Source organism: Spermophilus citellus (genome assembly GCF_964194105.1).
Source record: "Spermophilus citellus genome assembly, chromosome: 6".
Classification (NCBI taxonomy): domain Eukaryota; kingdom Metazoa; phylum Chordata; class Mammalia; order Rodentia; family Sciuridae; genus Spermophilus; species Spermophilus citellus.
Genome location: NC_138187.1, coordinates 22891530 through 22910737, shown reverse-complemented (window position 1 = coordinate 22910737; position 19208 = coordinate 22891530). Strand labels below are relative to the sequence as shown.

Genomic DNA, 19208 nt, shown 5'->3' with positions numbered 1-19208 from the left:
GTTGCCCCCGTGGTCCCGCCCCCAGCGTGCCACGCGCCTCCACCATTGGTCCATAGGCCGGTCGGCGTGCGCTCATTGGTCGTGGCCGCTAGGCGCCTGCGGACCCGCCCTCGCGCCCTGGCCCAGCGCTGTTGTTTTCGGGAGGAGCTGGACTTCTCGGGGCCTGTGCTCTGGGCCTGTGGCGGTTCAGGGAGTGCGGGGGCCGGGGTCCACTTGGGCGGACCCGAGACCTGAGAACGTAGGCGGGCAGGGCCTGCAGGTGCCGCGCGCGGACGGGCGTGGCTGGGCCTCTGCGCGACCTGGGCTCCTTCTCCCCGCGGCGGCGGGGTTGGATTCCCAAAACCAGGGTGGGGTTGGGGGACGAGATGACATAATGAGCCAGTCTTGTTGCTGACACTTAAGTTGTTCTCAGTCCTCTGTTATATAGGCTGCAGCGAGTATGCCAGTATATGATGCTTTTAGGTGGGTTTGTGAAATTAGAATAACAAAGCCATCTGTATAAGTTTGAGAAACAATGCTGCAAAGTAGGAGGCTAGTGATTGGTTCTGCAGACAGTTCTTCATCTGCTGGTGAAGATGCACAGGGAGAGAAACTTAACCCGTGAGCAGAGGTGAAGACTGGAATTTCAGGCAACTTCTAACAGGTAGAGAAAGGGGAGTTGGAAAGACCTGCTCTCTGGAGTTTCAAATTTTGAGTTCATTTATTATGTGCTTTAATCATTCTAGTCTCAGTTGTCAGAGTTTGAATCAAATTAGGTTTATGGTTAATTGGTTATTTTTCATTATGTGGTGCAAAATACAGTAATAAGGACTGTTTCTTGTATGCTAACTTTCAAAAAAATATATTTTTTTTAGTTATACGTAGACACAATATCTTTGTTTTATTTTTAAGTGGTGCTGAGGATCAAACCCAGTGCATCACATGTGTGAAGCAAGCTCTCTGCCACTAAGCCACAACCTCAGCTCATGTGCTGACATTTTTAAAGAACGGAGAATTTTAAACTGGATGTGGTGGCTTAGACTGTAATTCTAGAAACTGGGAAGGCTGAGACAGGAGGATTGCAAGTTCTAGGCCAGCCTGAACACTGTGAGACTTTGTCTCAAAAAAAAAGGAGGTAGGGCTGGGGCTTTAGCTCATGGAAAAAGCACCCCTGGGCTCAATTCAGATTATCCCATGTGCGGGGGCGCGCGCGCGCGCGCGCTCGCGCACACACACACACACACACACACACACCAAAAAAAATGTTTAGAATGCCTTTTGGAAGTTTTCAGTTAAACCTTAAACTACCTTATGGGAACAGATCCATTCAGTTCATGACTGAAGAAATTGAAGTGGCAGCAGGTGTTCAGACATTTGATTCAGGATAATTTCAATGAAAAGTAAAAATTTAAGGCAATAATCCTAATGAGACAGTGTAATATAGTAAAAAGAATTCTAAGATCAGTTTGAGTCTGAATTCTATTTCTTTTCCAACATACTTATTTTAAAACTTAATTTTCTTTTTTTTTAAAGAGAGAGAATTTTAATATTTATTTTTTAGTTTTCGGTGGACACAACATCTCTGTTTGTATGTGGTGCTGAGGATCGAACCCGGGCCGCATGCATCCCAGGAGAGCGCGCTACTGCTTGAGCCACAACCCCAGCCCTAAAACTTAATTTTCTATGTTTCTGTTTTGTTTTTTTCGATGCTGGAGATTGAACCCAGGGCCTTGTGCATGCAAGGCAAACACTCTATCAACTGAGCTATATCCCCAGCCCTAAAACTTAATTTTCTAATCTATGAAAGTAGGTATAAGTAACCTTGGAAAATTGAGATTGACTATGTAGCATGCTTTATATTGTGCTAGATACAGAAGGTACTCAGCAAATTGCTACTTCTGTGTTCAAGTAGCCATGTGATTAACTATGAATCTTTCCTAGTACCCTCACATGCAGTCTTTTTTTTTTAAATATATTTTTAGTTGTAGTCAGACTCAATACCTTTATTTTATTTATTTTTATGTGATGTTGAGGATGGAAGCCAGCGCCTCCTACAGGCTAGGCTAGCGCTCTACTGCTGAGCCACAACCCCAGCCCCTCACATGCAGTCTTATTTGATTCTAACAAGAATCCTTTGAGGTTGATGGATCAGTTATAATGAAACAAACTGCAAAGATGATTAAAAGGTTAAATGACCAGCTCAAGATCACATTGTGTTGTATTAGGGGAGAGCTAAACACTGCTTCCATCTTTGATTCCTCCCTTTGTCTCAATCCCCTTGTTCAAATACTCCCTTTCAGTTCTTAGACATTGCCTCTGTCTACTTTTTCTTGTCCCCATTTCCAGTATTCAAATCTTGGCCATGATCACGTTTACTGCTTCTCCTACAGGATGCAGTGGACCAGGAACCAAGGGGTAGAAATGGGAGTGACCCCTAGTGACCCAAGGGCAAAAGTTTTGCCACCTGTGCCCGTGACCTTATTCTCTGCTTGCCTAGAGGTCTTAGTTCCAAAAGAAGGAGTGATTCTACTAGGAAACATGGTAATTATCATCTGAACTGGAAATTAAGACTGCCATTTAGCCACTTTGAGCTTTATGCCTCTGAAGAATAGACAGGAGCGTTACTGTGCTGGCTAGGGTGTATTATCCTAACTACTGAAGGCAGATTGGACTGATACTCCATCATGGAGGTAAAACTAGGGTACATCTAAAACACAGGTGATTCCTTAGGACATCCCTCGGTATGTTTTATTATACTCTGGTTGGTCTGTGGAAATATGACCCAATGCAGGCAGAACTTCTAATGGCCCACACCCTTCAGGAAGAAAGTTTTAGGACACCACTTCAAATGAAGAACCACAGTCAGATAAGGTGCTTGCTGAGGGCAAAAAGAATATGGAATGAGCCGTGGAATAAATTGGTTATAAATATATCTATCACTGCATGACCATATACGGAAATGATGCCTATATTTGTCATGATTAATCTTCTTATTGTACAGTTGGATCTGGACTGTCCCCCCCAAAGTCTCATGTTTTGAAAGTATGGTCCCCAATGCATCCAGGTTCAGAGTTGGGACTTTTAGGCAATGATTGATCATGTGGGTTCTGACCTCATCTGTGGATTAATCCACCTATTAATCCATTGATTAATAGAGACCTGAATGGACTACTTAGAGGTAGAACTTAGTTGTGGGAAGTAGGTCACTGGAGGTGAGCCCTGGAAGGGCTCCAGGTCCTTCCCCTCTCTGCTTCCAGGCTGCCATGACCTGGGAAGCTTTCTTCCACCACTCCCTCTGCCGCGATGTTCTGCCTTGCTTCAGGCCCCCCACAATGGACCTGCCCACCAGGGACTGAATCCTGTAAAACTGTGAGGCAAAATAAATCTTCACAACTGTAAGTTGTTTTTTTCAGGTATTTGTCACAGTAGTGAAAGGTTAACACACTTGTTTTGTCATGAATGTGTTTGTATGTATGTGTTTGTTAACTTTTCATTACTATGACAAAAACATCTAAGAAAATCATTTAGGAGAAAAGATTTATTTTGATTAGTTTTGGAGGTTTCAGTCCATGACTGTTTGACTTGTTGCTTTTGGTCCCATGGCAAGGTCCATGTGATAGGACCTTGACCTTATGTGGGCAGGGTGTGGTGGAGCAAAGCTGCTCACCTCATGGCAGCCAGGAAGTGAGAGAGAAAGAGAGAGGAGGGGCTGGGTCTCACTAACTTCTTCAAGGTAATGTCCCCCATCCCTGGTGCCAGTGATCTAATTTCCTTCCACTAGGGTCCACCTCCTAAATGTTAGGCAAACTCTTAAATGTTCTACCCCTTTCCAGTAGCACCACCGTCTGGCAACCAAGCCTTTAAAAACACATGGTCTTTGGGGGACATTTAAGTTCCAAACTGTAGCATACTTCCTCACTTCCAAAGGCTTATATCCATCTCACAATACAAAATGTGTTTAGCTCATCTCCGAGAATCTTCAAAGTATGAACATCCTAGCATTGCTCAAAAGTCCGAGTCCAAAGTCTCCTGGTAGACTCAAGGCAAACCCTTCATTGTGAACCTATAAAAATCAAGACGTAAGTTACATACTTCCAAGATTCATTGATAGGACAGGGTAGACATTTCCATTCCCAAAAGGAGGGATGAGGCAAAAAAAGGGAAGGGTCAGACCAAAGCAAGACTAAAACTCAGCAGGACAATGTTAATTTCGGTAGCTCCGTGTGTGTTTGGTATCTGGGACACATGATGTGATGTGAGCTCCAAAGGACTTGGGCAGCTCTGTCCCTAGGCCTTGCTAATTGCAGCCAAGATGGCCATTTTTTGGGCTAGCTCTGCCTACTCCCTGCAACTTCTCTTGGCAGGCATTCCACCTTCTTGGCATCCGTAACTCCCTGGGATCTCCATTGCAGCTCTGGCCTCACTCTTGTGGCTTCCTACAATGCCCTTTCAGGGACTGCTGGCAGAAACTCAGATCCTGCCTCACACTGCCTGGTCTATCAGGCTTTCCTTTGAAATCCTGGTGGATGCTTCTAGCATCATGTGGACCAAGCCAAGGTCTGCTGCTGACCTGACTCATTCCAGAGACCCCTTGAACCATGGCTATAGCAGTCTGAGCACCTTGAAAGCTGATCACAGGAAACAATCCTGGGGAAGCGATTTGCTAGGCCACCCTATATGAGTAGTGTCCTGGGGCTCACTCCTTAAATTAATGCCTTTGAAATGATTCCACTTTTACATCCCTGACTCTGCAGTGAGTCTGGTCTTGCCTGTTCCTGAGATGCCCTCAAGGCATCTTTCCTGTTATCCCAGTGCAAAGTACTTGGCTTCTTTATAATCTTGCTAATCTCTTTAGCAATTCCACCCTCTTTGGTCACAACTAGTCACACTTTTTTTTTTTTTAACCAAATTGCAAATTTTCTAAAATTTTCTTTTGACTTTTTTTCCCAATCCTCACTTTAAATCTGGCTGAAAACATCCAGTAATACCCATTCCATAGCCTGAATGCTGTACTGTCTAGAGATTTTCTCTGAAGATAAACTAGTCTGTCATCTTTAAACTCAGCCTCCCACGAAGTCTCAGGGCATGGACCATGTACAGAAAAGCTCTTTGCCAGAATGTAACATGGGTGACCTCTAGTCAAATTCCTGATAGTTCTTATTTTCATCTGAAACCTCATGGGTATAGCCTACCCACGTTACTGTCATCATTCTGGTCTTTTGGGCTATTACTAGAACTGCCATTTAAGCTTTGCCTATAGTTAATCTAGGCTTTGTCTAGTCTGCTCCTTCAAAATTCTCCTAATTTATCCTGAAAACAAATTCTAAATGCTTTTGAGCCACATTGTCAGCAATGGTCACAGGAAAAATTCCATTTGGTTGGTTTTTTTTCCCCCCTGTTAGGAAGTTTTCCATAACTGAGACCAAACACCAGAGAAAAATGACTTATAAAGAAGGAAAAGGAAGGGCTGGGGCTGTAACTCAGTGGTAGAGTGCCTGCCTTGCATGTGTGAGGCACTGCGTTCAATCCTCAGCACCACATAAAAATAAATTTATTATGGCCATCTACAATTAAAAATTTTAAAAAAGAAGGAAAAGGAAAAGTTTTTTGGTTCATGAATTCAGAGGTTTTAGATTATGGCTGCTTGGCTCTATTACTTTGGACCTGTGCTAGCGCCAGAAGCAAGTGGCAAAGAAAATCACTTCCTGATGGCTGGGGTACCAATATCTCCTTCAAGGGCATGGCCCAATGACCTGACTTCCTTCCCTTAGGCTTCACCTCCTAAAGATTTCGTCATCCCAGCAGCAGCTTGAGCTGTAGCCAAGCCTTTAACGTGTGCTCTTGGTGGACATCTGAGCTTGAAACTGTGGCAGTGTGTATTAAGCAAATACCTTTGTTTCCTTCTCATCTCTTTATCATGTTGCATAGGATGTGTTGATTTTGTGTCATAGTGTTTAATAGTGTCGGCCTTCTATAATGGAGCTTCAGTTATGAGAGACCAAGAGTAAATATCACTAAGGACTTTGCATTCTCATGTGGTGACAGGGTTAGTGTTTTTTGTTGCTCACAGGACAGTTGTGTCCTATTAGATATAAGTATGGCCTTCTTATTACCTTGGCTTGGAGATTGCATTTAAGAAATTGTACATGTGTGCCAGGCAAGCAAAGGGTAGGCTTGTGTTAGCTAATTTTATGTTAGCTTGGCTAGGTCACAGTGCACTGCTATTTGGTCAGAGATTGTCCTGGATGTTTTTGAATGATATTAATATTTAAGTCACTAGATAGACGTGGAGTAAAGCAGATTGCCTTTCATAATGTGAGTCTCATCAGTTGAAGCCCATAATGCAACAAAGACTGGCCTCCCAGCCAGAAGGAACTCTGGCAGTGTAATTCCTCTGGATTTGAACTGCAGTGCTTCCCTGGGTCTCCAGCCTGCTGGCTACCCTGCAGAGCTGGGATTACCTCATCTCTATGTTGTGAGCCAGTTCTTTAAAGCAAATTTCCATTTCTGTATGCATACACACATCCTGGTGGTTTCTAGAGTGCCTGTTCCAATGGGTTGTATTTTAGAAGGATATTTTATTAGCACTGCATGACATGATTGTAATATAATTAATCAGAAAATTCGTTAGCTTATAAAAATGTAAACTATAGAAAACCTTTCAGGAAAGCAATGTTACCTGTGGTATTTTTTATTAACCAATTGTGAGTAAAACTTTATGGAAGAATGTACTAATATTATTTATTATGGCCTCATTATACTATATTTTATTGGTTTCTGTGTGATATTTGACATTATTCCAGTCAGAACAGCAATGAAGCATATTTTAATCACGTTATACAGTTATGCCTGGTCTAGCTGGATTGTTACATGTGTATGTAGCCACACCTTAGCTTCTTCTGGTCAGCTCCCCCCACCCACAGTGCCAGAGGTGAACCTAGGGCCTCACACATGCCAGGCAAGTGCTCAACCACCTCACCTCATCCCCAGCCCAGCTTTTTTTTTTTTTTAATTGCTTGTGTGCCATCACTGAGTCGTGTCTACAACACTGCCCTCTCATGCCCAAAAGTATTAGCACAGGTATCGAATGTGAGGTGGATCCAAGTACCCTGAGTAGCTAACAGATTTTGTTCAAAATAAATATTTTGTCTGAAATCCATTGAATGAGAAAATCTGTGAAGCCAGGTATAGTGGGGCACACCTGTAACCTTAGATACTCTGGAGGCCCATGCAGGAGGATCCCAAGTTTGAGGCCAGCCAGTGCAACTGGGCTGGTAATCAAGCTCAGTGGTAGGGCACTTGTCTAGCATACACAAAGCCCTGGGTTCAATACCCACTGCCACAAGAACAAATAAAGATCTACAAAATATGAATAACAGCATAAATTAACTTATGGTCATTCATATTCTTGAGATTCTTTTCCACTTGAATTTTCAATTACCATTTGTACTTAAATACAGATATTTGGAGTTTACCATCTTGTGTCCTTTACTACACTTATTTGAAAATTAGTACACAATATATGTAGGTTCTTGACAAGATTGTTATTTCAGACCTCTTTTCCCCTCCCCCATATTTTTATCTCATTCTTTCAAAGCGTTAGAATGGGGGGTATAGCTGGTGTGGTACAGTATGTGCTTGGCCTGCCCGAAGTCCTTCATTCAATCCCCAGCACAAAAACCAAAACAACAGACATCAGAATTTCTTCCTCTCCATCCTTCAGCAGAACCATCTCCTCTAGAATTGGGAGAAATTAAAATGGGTGTGCCCCAAATCTGCAGCCATTTCTTTTACTACTAAACTCTGGGAATGTAGAACTTCAAAAGCGCAGCTGATTAACAGCATCAGGATTCTTGTTAGTTACTGAATAGAACTGATTTTGAGGGGTTCCATGGCTAAGGGCAGGGATGCTGCAACCAAGTAGCCTGCCTCAGCCTGCATCCTCTCTGCTTAGAGGGAGCCTGGAGCCCAGATAGTTAGCACCAGAGGTTTCAGGCTGTGTCCTGGTGTACTCAGTGCTTAGCTCCAGACCTCTGCTCCTGAAGGCTCATTCTGGCACTCATGTAGTTTTGTGCCCCCCCCCCCCCGCCCTGCTTGAAGTCCTGGGAATCAAACTCAGGGCCTCGTGCAGGCAAGCACTCTACCGCTGAGTTACCTCTACCTGTAAGAGTAGTTGTTGAAGAGGCTGAGGCAGGAGAATCGCAAGTTCAAGACTAGCCTGGGCAAGTTGGCGAGAACTTGTCTCAAAATGAAAAGCGCTGGAATGCAGCTTAGTGGTAGGCGTGTCCCGGAGTTCCATCTCAGCACCCAGGAAAAAAAAAATTCTTTGGACCTACAAGAGCATACATAATGCCAAATGTGAATTTCAGAAAAGGGCCCTAGGGACTTCATTAGTTGCAAAATCAGTGCAGAGGTGCCTCGCTTCTTTTGCAGCCCTTTTCCCAAGTGGCCTGGCAGTGGGGAGTGGGGGAGCTCTTTCGTTCCTTGGCAAAGCGGAGGTGCTGCAGGTGGCAGGCTCTGCGGGGAAAGCTCCCCCTGAGTACTACAGGTCTGCTCTGCAGCCTCGGGGCCGGAGGAGAGGCGGGGCCCAGAAGAAGGCGGGATGGAGCCGGGAGGGAGGAGGGGCGCACCGGGAGCCCCTCCCCAGGGCGGGGCCGGGGCCTGGGCCTGCCGGGCGGTGCAGAGCTGAGGTCTGCCGCCCGCGGTCTGGAAAGCACATGCGGAGCTGCTCTGCGCCGCCCCACGAATCAGCAGTCTGTGAGGCTGGGTCAGAGCCCTGCCTCCCCGCACCGATCACCTGTCTCTGCGCCTGGAAGTGGGGGCCGCTGGGCCGTGCAGCCGGAGAGGTGCAGCTGCAGCCGCGCGGTGAGTGCGCGACTTCCCGAGGTGCCGTCTGACCCTTCTCCCCAGGGCCTCTCTGACTAGCTTACTTTCCTTAGTCGGCAAAGGTCTTACTAAGTTTCTGAGGCTGGCCCCTGACTGGCATCCCAAGGCTTTATTTTCATCAGTTTATTTTTGGATGGCTTCACTTGTTTTATTCCACAGTTATATTACCAAACTGCATGAATGAATGATGCAATCCCGCCTAGAAGAACCATCAACCCAAGATTGGGAAAATCCCCCAAACTTGAAGTGTCTGACTTTGTCACCTCTGCCATAAGAAGTAGAATCTTAGACGAATGCTTACCAGATACATTGTTATAAAGATAAAGCTTCACCTTGGGAGTTAATTAACTCTTTCATTCATTAGATTTGTTTAAAATCATTAAATTTTATTTTTATACATGATTTGCATATTTTAGTTATTCATTGAATGTTTGATGGCTGGTATTGGTAGAGGGTCAGGGCAGAAAATAGCAAAATCCAAGATTTCTGTATTTTATTACAACTACCAGGTAGGTTTTGTGTATAATAATGATTATAGTCCTGTTAACTTTCATGATAGTGAAACAAACCAATCAGGACTTTAAACATTTTGAAATAATTTGACACCCCTAATAACTTTTTAAAAGCCAATGCTGTATTAATGTATAATTTAATGCAACATAATGCACCCAGATTAAGTGCACGTTTTGATAAATTTTGACAAATTTATACACACTTATCACCACAACAGGACATTTCCTCTGAACCTTACAAGGGCCTCTTTCCCACCTGGCTCTTATTCCTGCTGATCTGATCTTTGTCATTATAGCATTTGTATTTCCAGAGTTTCATGTGAGTGGAATAATACAGCTCGTACTCTTGTGTCTGGCTTCTTTTGTAAAAAGTGTGTGTGTGTGTGTGTGTGTGTGTTTAATATCCATTTATGTTGTCGCATGTATCATTCATTCTTTTTATTACTGAGTAGTGCTCCATTGTAAGAATATACCACAATTTGTTTATCCATTTTTCTGTTGGTGGACACATGGGTTGTTTCTAGTTTGGGGTGATCCCAAATAGAGCTGTTATGAATATGTTTTCATTTCTCTTGGACACATCTCCAAGAGTGGGATTGCTGGGACTTGTGGTAAGTGTGTGTTTGATTTTCTCAGAAGTTGCTAAACTCACCAGCAATTCATGAGTGTTGACGCTCTATATCATCACATGGCATTGTCTCTCTTCGTTTTATTCATTCTTCTTTTGAGATTATTTACATTTCTTCTTTTTTGAAATGTCTAGTTAAAGTCTTTTTTGCTCATTTTGAGTAGGTGGTTGTCTTACTGAGTTGCAGGAGTTCCTTATATATTCTGAATAGAATTCCTGTGTCAGAGATATGTATTGTGAATAAGAAATTACATTCTGTGATTTTTCTGCTTTTTTTCTGTTTTTGGTACCAGGGATTGAACTCAGGGTACTTAACCACTGAGTCACACCCCCAGCCCTTTTTATTTTTTACTTTGAGACAAGGTCTTACTAAGTTGCTGAGGCTGGCCCCTGACTTGCAATCCTCCTGCCTCAGCTTTCCAAGTAGCTAGGACTACAGGTGTGCACCCTCACACCTGGCCTAGACTCCTGTCAGGAGTCTACTTCTTTGTTTATTTGCATTTTCTTCTTCCAACAGATCCTCTTTCCCTTTGCTTCAGTTTTCTATCTTACTTAAAACTTGCAGAATCAAAGCCATTAGAAGTGTTTGTTCCTCTGAAGAGCTTGAAGAAGGCAGAAGCAGGGCATCTTCCAGGGGAGTGGTCTTAGGGAACTTGGCATCTGAACTGTTCCTGTAACTGTCCCAACAGGAGGGACAGTGGATCCACAGTCTCTCTTTCTTTCTTTCTTTCTTTCTTTCTTTCTGTACTGGGAATTGACCTCAGGAGTGCTTACCACTGAGCAACATCCCAGCCCTTTTATATATATGTATGTATGTATACATATGTTTATATGTATGTATATACACACACACACATACACACATAAATGTATAGGCATGCGCCATCATGCCTGGCTCCAGTCTCCTTTTTCTTGTCATGTGTCTGGACCTTCAGGTACACATCTTCCTTCTTTCTTTCTAGGCCCTTGCAGAACCCACAGATCCTTCCTAAAGAAGTTTGCAGTTTGGGGCTGGGGTTGTGGCTCAGAGGTAGAGCACGTGACTAGCATGTGCTGGGCCCTGGGTTTGATCCTTAGCACCACATTAAAAAAAAAAAAAATGAATGAATGGAATAAAGATATTGTGTCCAACTACAACTAAAAGAAGAAAAAAAAGTTTGCAGTTTCCCTCAGAAAGGGAATCCAGCACCGGAGAGATATGAGTCACTGAGTCTTATGTAGTCAGTTGCTGTGGTGCTTCTCTCTATTAGCAGTTGCCTGTACCTGAAGAGACAACCATCCACTGTTGCCCAGGAGGCGGACACAGCATCTGGATTGCCAGAGGCGTGCCTGCTTCTTAGCCAGTTGTCCTGTTTGCTTTAGGTGCCCTGGAATAGGGACTTATGGACGCTTGTCGTGCTTGCAGGAAGGGTCTTTTCCTCTCCTCTGATTCGAAAGCTTCCATAATTCATTGTGTGCTGCTCAGGGGCCTGCACAAATCTGCCTCTGCTTCCAGAGTGCCCAACATACTTGCTCTCTTGCTGTGTTTCACCTCCTAGCACCATGCTGGTTCCTATCTATCCTTTCACAGGGGAAGATCAGAGGTTGATCCTCAAAAGGTGAAGGAGGTGGAGTGATCTTAGATGCCTCTTGCAAGATACTAGATGGAAAAGTTGGGAGAGTTTGTTTGGGAAAGAAGATATTTTCCCCCTCTTATCTAAAATTAGGCCTCCTAAGACTGGCCCTGAAGGAAAACCTGTTTTTGTACTTTGGAGCTAAGCCTAAGAAGGGCTTGTCAGCATGTTTTCTATTATGTTTTGTTTTAAATCTGTTGGATCACGCTGGCACCCTGGTTGGGACTGAGCCTGCGCCTGAATCATAGATCCTTCCATCAGGATTTTTTCCCCCCACATTTTTTATTGGTGCATTATTGTTGTATACATAGTAGGATTTGTTGTTACATATTCGTATGTGCACACAGTATAACAGTATAGTTCAGCCAGTGTAACTCCCCAGTACTTTCTCCTCCCTCCAGGATTTTTTTTTTTTAATTCCTAGTCCTGTCTTCTCCCTTCCCCCAAGAGCCAGATTGGAGGATCCAGAGTTCATTCCCAGCAACGATTTTTCTTTGTGTGAAATTCTAATGTACACAATTTACTTTGAAGCAACTTACTCAGCAGATTTTCTCCCCTATAGCCTTTTTTAAAAAATATTTTTTAGTTGTAGTTGACATAATACCTTTATGTTATTTATTTATTTTTATGTGGTGCTGAGGATGGAACCCAGGGCCTCACTCCTGCTCTACTGCTGAGCCACAACCCCAGCCCTCCCCCCATAGACTTTTTTCTTTTCTTTTCTTTTTTTTTTTAATATTTATTTAGTTAGTTAGTTTTTGGCATACACAACATCTTTATTTGTACGTGGTGCTGAGGATCGAACCCAGGGCCACAGGCATGCCAGGTGAGCGCGCTATGGCTTGAGCCACATCCCCAGCCCCCCTCCCCATAGACTTTTGAATATGCATGAACTGTGAGTCATTCCTGGTGGAGACAAGGAAAAGAGGGAACAAGGGAGTGAACAAGGAGGCATAGCAGGTTTGGAAGAGCTAAAGGAATCTGAGATCAAGTTTGCTGTGCTGGTCAATCAAGCAGAGAGGGAGCTGAAACCCTTGTAACCCGAGGTGGCAGGCACAGGCCCTGGCAGGAGTGTTGCCTGAGCAGAGTTATGGTCATGTCATACAGCTTGGCCTCCTGGCAAGGGTGTAGGGAAAGAATCTGTTGAGGGGTTGTCTCAGACGTCCTGTGTTCTCTGTCTTGGGGACCTCATTGCAACACAGAGGGCGGGTGTCAACAATTTTAAGAGAGAAGTCAGAACCAGTGTTCAGCTGGGGATGTGGGATTCAGTCCTTGCATTACTTGAGGGAATGTAGGTCTCCTGCCAGTCAAGGCTGATGTTCTTTTTTTTTTTTTTTTTGTCTTGGTAATGAGGGTTGAATCTCTGAGTGTAGAATGCTACACCCCAGCGCCCCACCTTTTTTGGTACTGGGGATTGAACCCAGGGGTGTTTAATCACTGAGCCACATTACATCCCCAGCTCTTTTTGTTATTTTGAGACAGAGTCTCTCTAAGTTGCCCAGGCCAGCCTGTTACTTGTAATCCTCCACCTCAGTCTCACAAGGAGCTGGGATTACTAAAGGCTGGTGTTCTTGTGGAAGCTGGGGATGGTGTTAGTGGTTTGAAGAAAGCTCAAGTACTTGGTTTTTCAAGTATAAGCAGTGATTATTTTTCTTTTGTCCTCTCTTAAGTCTTCTGTGAGGCCCTGGGGCCTGGCTCTGTCTGGCTCTGTCTTTCCCTGGCTTTGAGGCTGTAAGTACCTGGCAGTCACCCTCAGTGGTCTTGCCCATTCTGAATCATGCCACGTTGCCTCTGCATGTTCATGAAGTGTTCTTCGGACTGCCCTATTTAGCTCACCTCAGCTTTCTGTCTTCCTCTTCCCTCACCTATGGCCCACTGCCCTTGTGCAGTGGGATTGCCTGGCTTCTCTGCTGACAGACTCTTTCCTGGGCTTTTACAGTGAGCCTGCTGGCCATGTCATATGAATGGGGTTGATTCTGCCCATCCAAAGCCAAATGAGGGCTTTGAGCAGAGTAGGAGTACGATAAGGAGCTCCCTGGGTCTTTGGCTCAATGGGAACTGATGGTCTATGAAATCTCCTCTAGCTGCTGGTCTCCCAAGGAACACACAGCCTTCCTTTTTCTCCTGTGGTGAATCATCAGCCATTGTGCTGTCCAACCAGCAGAGCTCTGGCCAGAATTTCAGAAGTTCTCTGGGTCCAGTTAGGTTCTTATCAGTGCTTAGCCTCAAGCAGAGAGGGAGCTGAAACCCTTGTAACCTTAGATGCCTTTCTGTGCTATCTCTGTGCATTCAAGATCCAAGTTTTAGTTCCTTTAGTTATCACCTGGGTTACTCAGTGACCTTGGGTACAGCTAAGCAGGTACGAGGAAGTTAGAACTCCTTGCTTGCATGTGCTTACCTGGCTCCTGTGGCAAGGCTTGGGACCAGACCCAGATGACAATTTCCAGGTTCTCTCCAGCTTTGGAATGCGTGGTGCTGATCTGCCTCATGGGCACAGGCAGCATTGCTGGTCAGAGATCTCAACTTCAGGCCAACAGCTCACCGACTTGGAATTGTTTTATCAAGAACAATAATAGATTCAGTTCCTTGTTGAGTCCTGATAACTGTTTAGATCCAACTGCATCTAACTTGTGAAGCATTTACCTAAACCAGCCAGGTTCTGGGTGCAAGATAGAAAGGTAATTACTCAACAGGACCGTGAGTTCTAGGGGATTAATGGGAATATGAATTCTCTGGTGGGAAAGGAGAATATAGTATGGTACAGGGAAGGTCATTTGGTCTTCACCCTGAAGAATAAGTCAGAATTTAGGGAAGGTGTGATTCTGGGCACAGGGAGCAGCATTTGCAGCGGCATTGAGGATAAAACAATTGGCATTTTAAGGAACAAGTCCTTTTTTATTTATTGGGCACAAGGTATGTGTGTTTGTGAGGGGAGAAGAGCAGTGGGAATGATGTAGGTAGAATGGACTGAGCTAAATGGGGAATGAGGAGTTCAGTGGCAGGGAATGGATCAGTACGGTCAGACATGGGCACGTCTTACCTGGTTTGACTCTGTGGGCTGGCCTTAGGTTCCATTCCTTAGCAATGAAGCCTAATCAGTACAGTAGCATTGTAAAAATGCCAAGACTGTGTTAAAAAAAAAGAAAGATTGTTCAACTAATCAAGCTAAGAATGGGCAAATGATCAGAATAGGCACTTCTCAAAAGAAATAGTACAAGCACCAACAAATACATGAAAAAGAGCTGCATCGTTAGCTGTCAGGGCAAGGCACATCAAAACTACAACGAAATACCTTTGCACTCCAATTAACACAGCTGTTATAAATAATAATATTAATAAATGCTGGTAGCCAAGCGTGGTGGTGGCACACTCCTGAAATCCCAGCTATTTGGGAAGTGGAGGCAGGAGGATTCCAAGTTCTTTAGTGAGACCCTGTCTCAAAATAAAATAAAAAAGGGCTGGGGATGTGAGTCAGTGGTAGAGTGCTCCTGAGTTCACTTCTTAGTACCACTGGGGAAAAAAATGCTGGTGAGGATATGGAGAAATAGGAATCCTGATATGCTGCTGGTGAGAATGTAAATTGTTTCCATCATGGAGAACAGGATGGAAGTTCTTCAAAAACCTAAAAATAGCTGGATGTGGTAGTATATACTAGTAATCCTAGCTACTCAGGAGGCAGAGGCTGGAGGATCAAAGTTACCCTGAGAATGAAAATAGAGAGGGCTGGGGATATGGCTCGGTGGTCAAGTGCCCCTTGGTTTAATTCCCAGTACTGCAAAAAAAAAAAAAAAAAAAAATCAAATTTAAAAACCCATGAAAAGGGGCTGGGGATGTGGCTCAAGCGGTAGCGCGCTCGCCTGGCATGCGTGCGGCCCGGGTTCGATCCTCAGCACCACATACAAACAAAGATGTTGTGTCCGCCGAGAACTAAGAAAAAATAAATAAATATTAAAAATTCTCTCTCTCTCTCTCTCTCTCTCTCTCTCTCTCTCTTTTTCTGTCCCCCTCTCTCTAAAAAAAAAAAAAAAACTCATGAAAAAATAGATCTACCACATGATTCAGCTGTCCCTCTTCTGGGTATATGTCCAAAGGAAATGAGACCAGTATGCCAAAGAAATGCCTGCACCCGGTGTTTATTGCTGCAATATTCACAACAGCTAAGATGTGGAGTCAGCCTAGGTGCCCATTAACGGATGAGGGGACAGAGAGAGAGTGGCTCATATACCCAAAGGAGCATCATTCAGCCATGAAGAATGAAATACTGTCATGTGCAGCAAACAGATGGAACTAGAAGATATGGAGCTAAGTGAAATAAACCAAGCACAGAAAGACAAGCACTGCATTTTGTCTCACATGTGGAAGCTGAGCAAACTGACCTAACATAGGATAGTGACTACTGGAGGCTGAGAAGGGTTATATGTGTGTGCAGGAGCAGTGGTTGGAGGAGCTGGGTTTGATTGGGGTATGACATATTCATGTGTGGAAGTGTCGCACTGAACAACTGATATGTATTAATTTTATTTATTTATTTCTTTTTTCTTTTTTTTTATTGGTTGTTCACAACATTACAAAGCTCTTGACATATCATATTTCATACATTAGATTGAAGTGGGTTATGAACCCCCAATTTTACCCCAAATGCAGATTGCAGAATCACGTCGGTTACACATCCACAATTTTACATAATGCCCTATTAGTAATTGTTGTATTCTGCTACCTTTCCTATCCCCTACTATCCCCCCTCCCCTCCCCTCCCATCTTCTCTCTCTACCCCATCTACTGTAATTCATTTCTCTCCTTGTTTATTTTCCCATTCCCCTCACAACCTCTTATATGTAATTTTGTATAGCAATGAGGGTCTCCCTTCATTTCCATGCAATTTCCCTTTTCTCTCCCTTTCCCTCCCATCTCATGTCTCTGTTTAATGTTAATCTTTTCTTCCTGCTCTTCCTCCCTGCTGTGTTCATAGTTGCTCTCATTATATCAAAGAAGACATTTGGTATTTGTTTTTTAGGGATTGGCTAGCTTCACTAAGCATAATCTGCTCTAGTGCCATCCATTTCCCTGCAAATTCTATGATTTTGTCATTTTTTTATTGCTGCATAGTACTCCATTGTGTATAGATGCCACATTTTTTTTTATCCATTCATCTATTGAAGGGCATCTGGGTTGGTTCCACAGTCTAGCTATTGTGAATTGTGCTGCTATGAACATCGATGTGGCAGTATCCCTGTAGCATGCTCTTTCAAGGTCTTCAGGGAATAGTCCGAGAAGGGCAATAGCAGGGTCAAATGGTGGTTCCATTCCCAGCTTTCCCAGGAATCTCCAAATCTCCAAACTGCTTTCCAAATTGGCCGCACCAATTTGCAGTCCCACCAGCAATGTACAAATGTACCCTTTTCTCCACATCCTCGCCAGCACTTGTTGTTGTTTGACTTCATAGTGGCTGCCAATCTTACTGGAGTGAGATGGTATCTTAGGGTGGTTTCGATTTGCATTTCTCTGACTGCTAGAGATGGAGAGCATTTTTTCATGTACTTGTTGATTGATTGTATATCCTCCTCTGAGAAGTGTCTGTTCCGGTCCTTGGCCCATTTGTTGATTGGGTTATTTGTTATCTTATTGTCTAATTTTTTGAGTTCTTTGTATACTCTGGATATTAGGGCTCTATCTGAAGTGTAAGAGTAATAATTTGTTCCCAGGATGTAGGCTCCCTATTTACCTCTCTTATTGTTTCTCTTGCTGAGAAAAAACTTTTTATTTTAAGTAAGTCCCATTTGTTGATTCTTGTTATTAACTCTTGTGCTATGGGTGTCCTATTAAGGAATTTGGAGCCCGACCCCACAATATGTAGATCGGAGCCAACTTTTTCTTCTATCAGACGCAGAGTCTCTGATTTGATATCAAGCTCCTTGATCCATTTTGAGTTAACTTTTGTGCATGGCGAGAGAAAGGGATTCAGTTTCATTTTGTTGCATATGGATTTCCAGTTTTCCCAACTGCCGCAGTCTTGGCTGGGCACAGAATCACGAGCCAATCAAGCAGGAACAAAACTTTATTTTGAAAAAGCCGCTAACACTCTCAGCGCCAGCAAGTCAAAAACCGGTCCTCCCACGAGGGTGTCCGACCGGAACCGCGCGCCGACCGGAACCCCCCCGTCTCCTCCCACCTCCTCCGGAATTCCCTCCTACTATCCTTCCCCAACCAATGGGAACTCTCCAGCAGTCCCGTAAAGTCCCGTAACTTGAGTCCGGTAGCAGGCCAAGGTGAACAGCGGGAGTCCAGTTTGCATATGAATGTAAATTTTAACATAATCATCTCAGTGGCTAGCTGGCGTCACTTTACAACCAAAGGTGCCATACATCGTATATATGCTTGTGGCTCCTAGCATCTGCCCCCTTCTGTTTAATTAAGCAACAAGCAATGTGGCTAGGGACCGTGCCTGGTAGGTTGTCCAATTTAACATATGGTTCTTACCCGTCATGGGAGAACTGACCTTTAGGCGTCAGCTTCCTGTCTTAGGTTGAATCCACTGTAATCAGAGCAACCCGTCGCTGACTACCGGTCCAGCATTCAGCCATGCTTGTGGATAGGCCTATGCACCAGTGGGGGGGTGAGGTTCTTGCCTCACCTCTGTTGGCCCCCAAATTTAGCCTTGGTGCCAGTGGGGGGGTGAGGTTCTTTGCCTCACCTCTGTTGGCCCCCAAATTTAGACCATCACTAGTAGAAGGGAGGAGGATACAGAAATGCCACGACACCAAGCCAATTGACGGCTCCTTTGGAAAAATTGCGTCACTGGTGACACCATCAGCAAAGATATGCCAGTATTACCACAATAAACATGGGGTGAGCTGGCAAGGAAATTGCATCACTGGTGACACCATCAGCAAAAATATGCCAGCAGTACCACAATTCGGTGCACCAGATGATATTTCACAATGTATGCAACTGATATATAGTCCAGGCAAGTTCTGCAAGCAGTTCAAATTGGAGGAGTCTATCAATATGTCCATATCCTCCCAAAGTAAATCAAGTCCTTGATAGCATTACTTGTTGAGTTATATTCATTGATGCATCAGTTTATACAGTTTACTGTGATAGCTATCATAGAAGCTGTAGTTTGGTTTTATCTCAGTCTTCACTGGAATTGGGATGGAGATGGAAATTCTGGCAATGATGGTAAAGAGACATTATCCTGAACAGAATTATTAAATATAATAAAAAGAAAAGGTGAAAGTAAACAAACAGATCTGTTAAACTCCTTTAAAAACAATCCTTAACAGCCGTTTACCAAATTTAAATTAGTAAACAAACAGATCTGTTAACCATCTTTAACAACAATCATAAACAGCTGTTCACCTAATTTAAATTAAACCATATAAATCACGTGAATAAAGAAAAAATTCGGATCCATTTTTTCATGAGCGCTCCTCATATAAGAAATATGGACATACACACATACAGACATACAACACAAAACAGAAGTGTGCACACAACATACAACACATAAGACAATAGTAAATAAAGGCCTTGTAACTATACTTAGGTGAAATCTCCATTGCAATGTTTAAAAACTCCACAGTCAAAAAA

The 19208-nt window shown here is 43.7% G+C and overlaps 1 protein-coding gene across 6 annotated transcripts in view; it reads left to right on the top strand.

The window, feature by feature from the left end:
- Window positions 1-153: 153 nt before the first annotated feature.
- PSPH (phosphoserine phosphatase) overlaps window positions 154-19208 on the top strand; it is a 36047-nt gene continuing 16992 nt past the window's right edge. For 2 of the 6 annotated variants that reach the window (XM_081299476.1, XM_081299475.1), the window contains exon 1: window positions 154-643. Coding sequence is in view for 3 of the 6 variants with exons in the window: in XM_081299473.1 (XP_081155599.1) it covers window positions 8697-8844 (148 nt within the window). In the remaining 3 variants the exon portion in view is untranslated. Of the gene's footprint in view, window positions 644-8422; window positions 8866-19208 lie in introns of those variants that run through there. The other 4 variants (XM_081299473.1, XM_081299472.1, XM_081299471.1 and 1 more) reach the window with 4 other exon arrangements.